This window comes from Sabethes cyaneus, chromosome 3, assembly GCF_943734655.1.
Source record: "Sabethes cyaneus chromosome 3, idSabCyanKW18_F2, whole genome shotgun sequence".
Taxonomy (NCBI): Eukaryota; Metazoa; Arthropoda; class Insecta; order Diptera; family Culicidae; genus Sabethes; species Sabethes cyaneus.
The window spans coordinates 57633470-57647101 of record NC_071355.1 but is presented as its reverse complement, the minus strand read 5'-3'; the positions used below and the strand labels follow the sequence as shown (position 1 = coordinate 57647101).

The 13632-nt window shown below is 41.3% G+C and overlaps 1 protein-coding gene across 3 annotated transcripts in view; it reads right to left on the bottom strand.

Moving 5' to 3' along the window:
• LOC128743715 (protein winged eye) overlaps nucleotides 1-13632 on the bottom strand; it is a 193628-nt gene that overhangs the window by 13877 nt on the left and 166119 nt on the right. For all 3 annotated transcript variants that reach the window (XM_053840340.1, XM_053840342.1, XM_053840341.1), the window contains exon 8: nucleotides 449-565. In XM_053840340.1, the coding sequence (XP_053696315.1) occupies nucleotides 449-565 (117 nt within the window). The remainder of the gene's footprint in view (nucleotides 1-448; nucleotides 566-13632) is intronic.

Here is a 13632-nt window from a genome sequence, read left to right as displayed (position 1 = left end):
GAAATTCGTTAAAAAACCCAAACACCAGACTTTTGGCTGACTAGAACTGAAACGTAACAAATACTAATATACTATACGTAGGATTGGAGTACTTTCTACATTTTCAAATTTCGCGAATTTCACGTAAAAAGCTACGAAATTATAGAAATTTTTACTAAATTCAGCAGTCATAAAAAGTAGCATTCAAAACTAATTCAAAGTGGGCTGCTTTGGGAGTCTACTAAGCTATTACAAATTTTCTAAAAAGAAAATCATCCATTATTCTAAGAACCATTGGTGATGGCAAATAGTTTGCAGCAGTGCGTTCTAAATCACTAGCTAAGTACCAATAGGAATCGGACTCGAATATAGTGATAAAGCAACCGCGAGAAACTAAGGCTAGCTCTGTTAGGGTCTCTAGAACTACAAGCTAAACAAGTGAGCCATTGTAAAACCGCTGACAACTTACCAATTGTTGTTGTTGTGGGCAAAAATAGAATCTGTCCGGTGCTGGGATCCCGCACCAGTTGGAATCCCACGGGAGGAATCGGCGGCATTGGAAGCATCGATTCCATCGGAACGGGAGCTGAAACAAAGCAGTAAACAATGGCAATTAATTTCAATAAAAATTTTCGGAATTCACCGTTTTCAAGTAAAGGGTTGGACCCAACGTACCATCCACGAAGGTTTTTTTTTGTAAGGAGGGGCCAACAAGTGAAAAGATAGAACAACAAGAAAGGGGGAAATAAACGCCATCAAGAAATGGTACATGTGAGACTTTTGACCCTGTCAAACTCACACGAAAAAAAAGAGAAACATACTGTTGTCGCTAATATCCGCCGCGGCAAAGCAAATTCAAAGGTTTCCTCTGCTATCAAAATTCCCCTCGGTCGTCGACGGGGACGGCCAACGACGGGGACGGTGTGGTACACACAAGAGTAGAACCCATTAATGAGAAAAGGCAGGGGCAATAAATTATTTGAATTCATTTCAAAACAATCCCCCACCAACCCAGTACCATCGCGTCGCAACCATCTCGGCACGGCACTGCACTCCTCCTAACCTAACATTCGCAACAGTATGGGTATTGGTGTCAACAAGTGTTCGCACCTAAACCCCGCAGCGCAGCTAGGGACCGGACGGACCGGACGAAAATCGTAAACAAAACAACGTGCTCGACACGAAGTACGACACGGCGGCTTGATGGCGCGCTGCCCGAAGTGAGCACGATGAAAGCTCATGCGACGGCACGAAGCAACGCATACCGGCAGCCGATTGGCTGCTCGGATGGAAAGGCGAAAGCTCGTGCTCGCACTGGGGCTGGCACTGGTTCGGAGGGCGTGGCTTCAACCACTTTGGAAACGCAACTTCCATTGCAGTGGTCGGAAAGATGGCTGTGGAAAAGAGAGAGACAGAGTGTGTGTACGTGAGAGAGTTCCCCGGAGCGGGAGTCGTTCGTTTTGAGAAACAGAGAGCGAGCGGACGACAGAGATGGGAAGATCGAGATGTTGACGCCCCCTGCCGTGACTAATGCCATTAGAGCCGGTCGTGAGCGGGAAATTAACTAGCGTGTCTCACTCCGCGCTAGAGGCTATGAATTTTGATAATGCGATTTTTTATTATTGTAATTTGTGCTTATACTATGGCTTTTAAGTGCGGGTTGCATAGTAATTTTGTTTGCGTTAATTTATTGCAGTCTATCGTATCTCGCTACATTGGCTTCAAAAGTTGTTTAATTTGTTATTCAGCCTAGAGTGACCAAGGCGGGAGCTCCGAAGGCTACATTTAAACATGTTTAAATATTCATTGCATCGATGTGGAACTACGAATTGTATAGGAAACTGAAACTGATTGAATTTCTCGATTGCATTATGCACAGCAAGCGAGCAGTGGATACTATCGGCACCGCAATTAGCATATTCATAAATGCAATTAAATGTTGTCCCATAGATCATCCATGGATTTAAGTTCCACGAGAAACGATCTGAAGTTGGATTTTCCGCCAACATAGTGTGTGGATTGCCAGTTTCCCAGCTAGTGTACTGTACATGCCTTGTTGAACGAGATTCAGCAACATTGCCGGGTACATTTAAAATTCTCTTTGTCTCTCTGCGACATAAATACTCTCTTTTTTTAGGTTTTGAAAACCTGCAACCTTCTGCGTTGTTATATAGAGAAAAATATGAAGTATATTCACAGCCATACACGACATTTGAAGATCTGTAACAATATTCGATGTTTCTATATGACGAGCGAAAATATCATTTGAACGAATGCAAATTTGCAATTTACGTATTTAAAAATTAAGGACTGGTTTTGCACGAAATCTCATAACAAACCGTCAACGTTTGCATGAGGACAAAAGTAAACATAATTTCTTTCCTCTTTTCCTGACACAATCACACAATATTTAATTAAGTAAATTCTTTAAACATTTTAAATGGTGGCACACAATTCATTCCTACGTATGCGTGCGTTTTTCCAATAAGTTTTCTTTGGACATATTGTACGACAGGCTTTGATTCCTAGCATTAGACACTATATTTGTTCTGACCAACATGGACTCATGGTTAACCGCTCTGCGACAATTATTTTTTTTAAAGTATGGACATTATCACTGCGATCAGTATTTTGATCTATTGTGATACCGCCCAAGTGTTGTATTCCGCACTTCGTTGTTTTTGCAGTATCGCTCGCTACAGTGTAAACGAACTGCTTTTTATCCGTGCTTAAGTGTGTTTTTTGCATTTTTTATGCTTCTTACTACCTTTCAGCCAATCTCACTCTCGAGAGCCAGGAAGTGCGGAGTCTAGTTATAATTTGCCCTTATTCTTTATGACTTTATTCGCTCTTTGAGCAAGCACCGTTCTTATAACTAGCCCCGGCTGGCTGCTTTATGGTCGGTAAAGTAGAGCTCCGCACAAAGCGAGGGTGTGTATGTATGTGTTTTGTATTACCCATCTCGTTCCTAGGACCAGGTTGTGGAACAAGTTATTATTTGTCCTTCGAGAAGAGGTTTCTCTTCATTCACACCTCAACCTCAAAGCCAGCACCATTCTTTGCCCTGGTAAGAGGCTTCAGTGTTTAAAAAGGAAGTACTCAGTAGGAAGGAAATATCTAGAGGAGCCTGAGAATGAACTCATGCTTAAGTCACTTAACATTTAATGTTATTTAATGTTTCTACTAAGACTAGAACCCACGATCACTCACTTGTCAAGACAGACTCGGTAATTTTGGTGCTACAGGGCCCCGCGAAACTTTGAGCGCGTGTTTCTCAAAACCGTGTTTTCAAGGTCGGTGAGCAAGATTTCTCGAAAACGGCTGAGCCAAATCACTTCAAATTTTGTCACAGGTTTTCTAAGGATATATTCTAGAGATTAATCAAAGGTTTTAATTCACCGACTAATATTTCTCATTTTATGGACAATTTAGGAGCAAAATTTATGCCAAAAATCGATTTTTTATGTTTAAGAAGCCGCCATTTCGTCAAAAAGGATTGGTTTGCCAATTTCTTTGATTAATCTGTAGATAATATATTCTAACGTCGATTCCTTTTTGGTTTTTCGATTTCCGATGATTCAGTCAATAGATATCCTGCTCGCCGCAAGACGCCTTATTTTCAAAGAGCTCCAGGAGATTGATTATAGCAGCTATTTCAAAAACTTTTTTCAGAAACAAAGTATGTTAAAATATAGCCAAAAGCTACCGTAAGATGTATACAAGCTCTTATTCTAATCAGTTAAAGGGTTTCCTCTAGAAAAATTCTATAAAATTTGACTTTTTTAAGCCTCCCAACTGTATATAACCCATTAACATGGTCGTCGCTCTCGCAACTGAAACAATTGATACTGATTGCTCGCGAAAGCCGCACTCTCACACGCGCGTGTGAGCGACGGCGTAAGATGTAGAAGAAACAAAGAGGTATAGCAAAATCTGTTGCCATATATCCTAGTGCGGTGCTCACGCTCGCGGGCTGTTGGCAGATCACGAGCTGTTGGCTTCGTGAGCGGGTTGCTCAGAAAGATACTACGGAGCTATGCACTTACTAGTGTGTAGGTAGCAGAATATATGCACATAGCACCAGCGTTTGTATGTCGTACGCATGTATCAGTGGAGTAGGCGTAGGGTACTGTGCTTATCACATACGCTCGCGTGGAAGTACAAAGGACTACAAAACTGCTACTAACCTCGCTACTAACTAACCGCCTGGTCGTGAGAGCGTGTGATAGCAACAGTAAGCTAAGTAACACAATATGCGTGCGGCAACGTCACTTGGTTTGGTAGTACTGGTCGCCGGAATTTCCCTAGCGGTATCCAATGGGGAAGTCAATACCGAGGAAGAAGTGAAAGTACTTACGAAAGACGACTTTCAATCGATGGTCGAAGGCGACGAATATGTTCAGGCAGTATTCTTTGCCCCCAGTGTGGACACTGCAAGGCTCTCGCTCCAAAGTAGGTACACTAAGGCTGCTACTCTTGCAGAAAAGAAACTTGCCACCGAAAAGCAGGAATTGGCCGGAATTTCCTGGCTGAAAAAAAAACCAGCCCAGCTGCCGAGGAGTTATAAGCCGTTACGACGGCAGAAGAACTTCTGAAGGACTTCCCTGTGGCCGTGGTTGGTTTTTTCAAGGATCGTGAATCTGATGCTGCTAAAGCATTCTAAGCTACTGCAAAAGCCACTGCGTTTGCTATCGTTTCGAGCGACGTAGACAGTAAATGCGAAGCAAAGTGTACTAGTCTGCGAGAGTTTACTTCAACGTGTATTTTGCAAATGGTAGAAAAGAAACAGGTTGATATCATCTATATTGACCTGAACATGCAGTACTTTTGCGAAAAAATTCAACGACTTGATGCATACCAGCAAATGATTGATTGGCTTCACTCATATCTTAGTCTTATCTACTACTACTAAAGTACTATGTAATACGCGTAAAACTCGGATACAGTACATCGTCAGTATTTAGCAACAAAGCTGGAGTCCTTGAAGGTAGCAATTTGGGGCCTTTGCTGTTTTCATTGTTCTTTAACGACGTTGCGATTTTGCTGGAACTCGGAAATAACAATTCTTAAGCCGCTTAGTTTTACTTGAATTTTATAAAGATTTTATTGCGGTGTTAATCATTACCTCTTGATTTATTACGATATTTTGCAATACTAACATGTTACAAGTCAAAAAGTACTTACAGCTAGCCATGAAACAATAATAAAACTGTTAATAAACCAAATTTATAGTGGTTGTTTATATTAATCCAATAAAACAGGTTGGCTGTGACACATCTTTACATTACTTCAAATATTTCTACAAGAAGGTGTAGCAATAGGTACAATGGTGTACCAATACAAAATTGATTTTAAAGACTGTACACTCAAGTCGCTTTTTACGCGAAGGATACGTCCCGCGTAAATCAAAACCGCGTAAATTCCGAAAACCGCGTAAAAAACCGCGTAAATTCCGAAGAGCGCGTAAAAAAACCGCGTAAATTCCGAAAACCGCGTAAAAACCGCATAAATTCCGTAAACCGCGTAAAAAAAACACGTAAATTCCGAAAACCGCGTAAAAAAAACCAAAATTTCGCGTAAAAAAAACTGTGGATTTTAACACTACGCGAAAAAATAGACGTTTTGAGCACATCCGCGTGAATTCCGAAAATCGTGTAAAAAAACCGCGTAAATTCCGAAAACCGCGTAAAAATTGTCGCGTAAAAAAACCGCGTAAAAAACCGCGTAAAAACCGACTTCAGTGTACTCGAAAAAATGCAGCACTTTCTTTTGTGTATAATTTTCATTGCATGGGTAAAAATATATGAAACTTTGGGTAAAACTAGTTTAGAGTGCAATGTTTACATACGAAAAATTTCGTCGCAATTTGTCAAGTGGTTATCGAGATGGCTTCCAAGCAAGAAGTGCTTCGATAAAAAAATTATGGGTGCGGACGTGTGAAATCCAGGTCAGTCCCATAGGTGGATCGCGAAACAATTGAGAAACGACCATTCGACCGTGTCTCGTGTGGTAAAATAGTTCCAGGAAACCCAGATGAGTTGGCAGCGGGACAAAAACAAAGACGACCGACCCATACCCTAGCAGGGAAAGTGAGGGATTACTTCAACCGCAATCCGAACCTTTCGATTCGGAACGTGGTCAAGAAGGTCAATTTTTTCGTCTGGCAGCCAATGAAGTGGGTTGGACTTCATGTCTTCTAGGTAAGGTAAGCGCTTAGCCGCACTGATAAATATGGAGGTCAAAACCCACGCCAGGAAGTTGTGCCGCGAGTGGTTGGTGCAGCTGAAATGCATCGTAATGTACGACGAAACGTATATTAATTAAAGCGAACGCCGGGCAGATCCCGGGCCTGTAGTTTCTCGTCGGCAAGTCCCGCTTGGATGTCCCGGAGAAGTTCCGGAAGAAGAAGGTCGACAAATTTGCCAAGCAGTACTTGGTGTGGCAGGCGATCTGTGAGTGTGGTAAATTCAGCAAGCCGTACATAACGACCGGTACCATCAACGGCCAAATATATAATGAAGAATACCTCCAGAAGCACCTGCTGCCCTTCCTCCGGTCCCACGAAGGTGACACTCTGTTTTGACCAGATCGAGTATCGTGCCATTACGCGAAACCGGTGACGATACGAAGCCAACGATGTTATTTTTGTACCGAAGGAGGCCACCCAAGTAACAATTCCAAGTTTTATTGCGTTCGTATAGTGGTTTTCATGACCAATTTCATAAAACTGCTAATAAAACTATGAGCTCCACCAGAACTCTCTGACGACCGCTATAAAACTGCATTCTGACCAAGTGGCCCACTTCTTAGAATATTTTATAACCTCTACAAGAAGCAGGTTATAAACTCAAGCAATCGTATCACGCTCTGCTTAAAGCAGCGATAAAACCGGTTAAGCTTTCGCTGCTTGACAGCCGCCACCATAGTTTAATAAAGCTTTTCGCTTTTCGCTCTGGTGGAAAGCTAAATATCAGTTCGCCAGCTACGCAGCAAGCTTTATGCTTTATAGCTTTGTAGAACAAACTGAAAAACTTTATTATGTTATACTGTTTCCTGTCAAGTAGCGAAAAGCATAATTGTTTTTTTTTTGCTGCTCTCAGCAGAGCGTAATAAGATTGCATGAGCTTGTAAGCTTATTTTTAAAGAAGAAGATGTTGAAACCTTCTGAAGAGTGCTAGTTCGCAGTATAATGGTTTTAAAGCTGCTGTCAGAAGGTTGTAGGGATCCCTAAATTTAATTAGCAGTTTTAGAGACATGGTGTTGAAAACTTCAACTAGTACTTAAGTAGTGAGCACGACAGCAATTTTCTCATTTGTTTACGCATTCTGCGAACAGAAGTTGTAGGATGTTCAGTAGAGTAAAATTCGTACGGAAAAGCCCTACTATGGTCTGCTGACTAGGCTGATTATGATACTAATAAAATGGTTTAAATTTTCAAAACACATGTTTCACAGAGCACAAATTTTGATAATAAAATTCGATGATTTATAAATGTTGCTCAGATGCTCTTTCCATGATGTGACGAATCATGCGTGACCATTACACTCTGCAAGAGTTATTAAACTACTTACTTTAAATTAGTAGTTGTTAAAAATTGCCTAAGCGTCGATCGTCGAGCCTTGAATACATTTCCAACAGTTATTACAGAATAGAAATATTTTTGCCCGTGTCATACCATATAAAAATATTGAAATGTTTACTGATGTTTTTAATTATCGATTCTATTGATTCGAATCTACCTTAATTTCGACTTTTATGGTTACTGTGCGACTTTCGGCGTTCATTTTGCAGTCCAAATTTTATCACATTTTCATATTTTCGATAAACACACTGCATCCGAGTACACACAAGGGCTTCATCGTCCAATGCCTGTATTTAAAAAATCCATTAAGCTTGTTATGCCGGATGGTCATAAATCAACATAAAACTTTTTTGTTTAGTTTACTGCGGTCATTTCTGTAGATATCGATAAACGTTTTCTCAGACGGTGTTCAATATCTATCGGTAAAGTTTGTGTTTTTATTGCAAAGATTTATACTCATCAGTATGCTAATGGCACTAGAAAAAAGTTCATTCATATACTCTTTAAAATACTTTAATATACATAAATTATAGAGTTTTTTTTTTATATTGTCTTCTTCACTACTTAAAATGGCCATGAAAGTACGGTATTGCCATTGAACAGTTGTAACTCGCCAAACGAGGCGACTCAACCTCCAATCGATATAGGTTAAGTTTAATCGAATATTTCCCCGGCCGTCCGGCCCAATTGCCGCTCCAATATTTATCGAGTAATTCAAGCCGCCGTGAACTGCCCTCAAAAACATCACACCAATAACCAATATTCCGATATTTGGACAAAAATCCATAACTGTTAATTGGCTTAACGGCCGGTGTCAGCTGCAGAACTGATCGGTTGTGCACGCTAAACGCGAACAGTGACGACGAGAAACGTCGGTCGAATGATTACCTATACTTCAGTTCGTTATGTTTGATTTGCTACAATCGATTTGAGAAGAACCCCGGTCCGGTTTTGCATTTGTACCGAGATGGATTTTCCGTGTACGCCATCATCATGTCCAGTATTTAAGCCGGTGCTGTTGTGTTGTGCCGTTGACTGAGCCCATCTGCGTTTGCACAGGAGAGCCGGCATCACGTTCGTCACGTGTCGTTGGGCTGCCGTTTCGATTTCCGGTACAGTATCGAATCGGACGGCGGATGGACATTGAAAAGAAACTGAAACAGTGTTCTTTTTTTTTGGTTTTTCGGGTGGTTTTCATGAAAGCACTTTCGACCTTGCCCATGAGAGAAAGATCAACGGAAAACTGTGTCGGAAGCTATGCACAATGGATGTATCCATCAGTAGTGAGACAGCCATCAGGCGATTAGAGTCCTGCTTTGATTGGTTATATGTTAACGCTATCGGTAATAATGCATAATGCCGAGACCAACGCGTGCACTAAAAAGAAGAAGAAGAAGTGCCAACAATGGCAATTATTTTACGAGACAACCAATGCCTTCGGCCCACATCTGATTAGAGTAATTTTCGATCCGGCAGCCTGATGTTCCCTTGCACATTAAATCTAGGGAGCGGAATTTATTACTGCGATCAAAAATTCAATCTACATTTATAATAACCCAAACAACGGCAATTGCTGCTTTTTTCAACATTGTTGTCGAAGGTTTGACGAGACTGCACTTCGGCGAGGGTGTGCTTGCGTGCAGTCAGCGAATGGTTATGGCCGGAAAGCGTGTACACGTGGTTGTGCTTTGTAAGATTTTCCCTCTTTACAAGTCTACAACAGTTGCTACACTCAGAAAGAAGTTTCCTCCCGGAGAGCATATCGTAAATTGCGTTTGATTGTTCACCAGTTAATTGCTTTAGGCCAAAAAAAAGTTTAGGTTTGCTTCAGCAATTAGGTCGTATTTTATATTTTTTTTCATTTGATAAACACTATCAAGTTTTTAGGAGCCAACTCCACAGAAACTCGGAAAGTAGAGATTTATATGTAGGTAGGTTGTTGAAGCAACTTAGTTAGATAAAAAAATTGTTTCACATGCTTCGCAGATTTGTTCCGAGTCATAACTGGTCATCCTGACAATACAGTACAATTTGCCTTTCAGCAAACAAATCTGTACATTGTCTTCCATAAACAAATGTAGACACAGATAAAATGACGTCCAGCACACTTAGCATGTTATCAATTCAATGGTTTACTGAAAACCGATAACGTCAGAAGGAGTGGACACAAACGGTTGTCAATCACTCTAACGAAATTCAAATGATTGATTTTGAGTCTATTATTTCGAGCAACAACGTTAGATGATACTTATGACTGATGGGACAGGGAAGGTCGCTATATCAAAGCTCATTGCTTTCTACCACAACACAAGCGACCGATAAAACATGACAGTCGGATGGTTCAAAAGCATCAAACGGAAATGAGAGAGTTTCGAACCGAATTTGCTGTGACTGTCACTGTTTTTGCGTGTCACAGATGTCACTGACATGCGTTTTTAAGTTTGCAAAATTTTAAAAACTTAACCTAGTACTGAAGGTGCTTATTTGATGCACTGCGCTTGGTTTATATGTGTAATCAAATCAACCATTAATATTAACAGACTTTTATTGGCTAATTTTTTTTCTTTCTTAGGAGGACGCTGGCACGACATCGAAACAGGAATAAATTGAAAACATTGAACATGAAACACACAGCGAATAATAACACCAAGAACAACATCCACAATACACGTGCAACATCACCAATACAGCCGAGGGGTACAGCAAATAGCAATAGGAGCCCGGCCGGTGGCCGTTTACCTTTCTTGATGGCGGCAGCAGCAGCAGCTTCCTCTTCGGGCGAAACGAACCGATCCAGTACCAGATAGCCGAGAAGCTTTTTCTCCGAACCTGCTGTCGAGCCCATCAGAGCCATCTGCGGTGGAATTTGCGGTGGGTGCTGCTGCAGTTGCTGATGTTGTTGATGCTGCTGATGCTGATGCTGATGCTGATGCTGCTGCTGCTGTTGCTGACAGCCTGCTAGTGGACCACCCACACAACAGAGGCACGCCAATCGAGCGAATGACGATGAACGACGCAGGATGAATGGGAAAACAAATGTTGAATTTAATTCTTCACGTCAGGAGGAAATTGCATATACACGTTATCGGAGGATGGGCACCCAGCGCGGAGGTGGAAAGGATTACGCTCATGTTAGTCTTCCGCGAACGGGGATAAAAGTTTACGAGGTGAAACCTTTATACTGTCTTGGTCTATCAATGAGGTTGTCGCTTCGCATAAGGCAACATAAGTTAACGGTTTCGTTTAAAGAATGAAAAATTACTTTTCAACATCTCATCAAATTCAAATATAAATAAGACAAGAAAACGCTTTTCCTTTAGTCTAAAATAACTAATCATGAAGGTTTCAACATACAAATGACAAACTATATCAATAAATTTGACTATTTTACAAAATGTTTAACAAATAAGTACAATACTTGGGCCAGCTGAAATGAATCACGTTCAGCCGAAAAACATTATTTCAACCTAGTGGTGAAGTTTTAACAATTGTAAGGAAAACTGTTAAAAATCTGTCTAAAATGAACCATCGTTTGCCTCCACGGCAAGTAAAGCAAACCCCTTTATCAACAGGGCCGTCAGAGTAAATTTATGGCAGTGGGTATGGCACCCAACTTCTCTTCGCCCTTCACTTCTCTGCCTTCGCTTGCCAATCTATATTTTCATCGGCAAAGGAAACGATCAGATCAATCAGATAAGTAACATGGCTATCTGGGTTACAAGTTTCATTAAAAGTTGGATTTCTGCCAAATTCATCGTTATATTGTTATCTGTTTATTGTCGATTTTTAGTTTTTTGGCACTTCCAACCATCCGGAGCACTCTAGAAAGTTTACTTGCCGCTAATAAAAGTCTGAATTATTGCCTGAGTTGTTTTTTTTTTCATCAAAAAGAAATACTAATGATTTTGTGCATTGTATTCACTCATAATTATACAAAAAAATTTAATTAAATTGGCGAATCCACGGCACTAGTTTGTTTACATGATACAATAGACAACCAAGGCAACACTCATGGATTTGAAGTAAAGTCCATCTAATTATTTAAGTAAAATACTGTAGACATCTTCTGCGCTATTGAACTAACCGAGTCAGTGTTATTCTCTACCAGGAATAGAGACCTTCACTCGGTTTGTTTACTGTATGCAACTAGGCGTGCTCAAAAAGATGGTACCGTTGTTTCTTCTTCGATTGAATTCGGCTTTGACAGTTTCTTCGTCAATGGGGTATAATTAGAAATATTTTCACTTATAAATTGAGTGAAGCTACTCAGAATCTTCTTAGAACTCCGATTCTAAGTAGTTTTTGTTGCATAACATGTATTGATGTTTCGGTACTTTCTTTCACCACGAATCAGCAGGGTACAAACTAGCATGTTCGAGCAACATGTCAGCACAATTGTAAATAAAACCAAGCGGTGTTTCGTCCCAGCTAGCACCATCACTCGTATATCAATGTGCGAAAATTATCGTAAAATAAGTCTCACCAAATTTGGAATCGCAACTAAAGCTTCAATCGTATATAATGATAATAACTGTCAGACATACGATTTTCAGCACAGAATTGTAATTCGTTTTGGAGCGAGTTGCGCTTAATCGGATATTATCCCGACTGTATAAGTATTTATATACGCTTTGAATTATTTCTAATCACCTATATCGCCTCCAAAATAGTACGGTTATGCCAGCTAGGGTTACCACAAGGTTACCGAGTCTGCCAAATTATTAGTAGAATCTGGCCCTTCGATGTCAAGTGAGATTAGCGTGGGTTTATTCATAGGCCCCTTATTTACATTTCCTTCATGCTGAATTCTACATATATTCTTACTGGTGTCAGAGGAACGCAACGAGTCCTCGCCGGGGACGGCTATAATATTGGATAGTACTGGCAGCGAGAAACGTGGGTAAAGTAGGCAGGCTTTAAAGGAACGGTAAATCCAAGGGTAAGTCGCTTAGAACACTATGCACCTTATTCGAGCCAATTTTGTTCATTGTATCCCGGCAAGATGCCGATCACGTCAAATTTGTGCCCATTTGTTCAGTTTGATAATGTCAACAATTGGCAGAGTTGCCAGACTCTAATATTTTAAATGTTCGGTTAAACATTCGGCAATTAGATAACCCCCGTTTTACCGAAAACTACTGGATATAGCTCTGCCTTCCTCTGTGGAGCTCGAGGCATCGACCCTCGAAAACGGATGGAGTATGATACGCTCGGTCGTCAACGAGGCCATAACCGCGGTTCTAGGAGTGGAAACCTCGAGTGCACGAAAAGACTGGTTTGACGGGGAATGCCAACAAGCGACCGAGAGGAAAAAAAGAGCTTGGAAAAACTATCTAAGCATATCCACGAGAGAGAATTAGGCCAAGTATCGACGAGTGCGGAATGAGTTGATCACGATCATGAGGAGTAAAAAACGCCAGAAGGAGGACAGAGATCGTGAGGAGCTGGAACAACTATTCCGGGCTAATGACGCGCGCAAGTTTTACAAGAAGGTGAACGAAACTCGTAAGGGCTACACACCTAAACCTGGCATGTGTGGACGAGGGAGGGAATCTAATCACAAACGAGCGCAAGGTGGCCAACAGGTGAAAGCTGCTTTACGATGAGCACCTCATAGGCGATATAGCAGAGGGAGACGCAACGGAAGTTAACCTAAGAGTGCCTACAAATGACAACAGCGTGCTGGCTCCTGATCCGGCGAGAAATTCGTCAACTGAAGAATAATAGAGTCGCCGGAAAGCACCGACCCCCGGCAGAACTCTACAAAAATGGTCAAGAACCGCTAGCAACCGCACTTCATTGGATAATTTCTAGGATTTGGGAGGAGGAGAAACTACCGGAGGAGTGGATGGAAGGTGTAGTCTGTACCATCTACAAAAAGAGTGACCGGCTAGATTGCGGTAATTACCGCCGCATCACGTTGGTCAACGCCGCCTAAAAGGTGCTCTCTCAGATTTTGTTGCGTCGTCTATCTCCAATAGCAAGAAATTTCGTAGGGCAGTATCGGGCGGGCTTTATGGAGGTCCGTGCTACTACGTCATTCGTGTCTGGTGGCATGACAACTGGATATC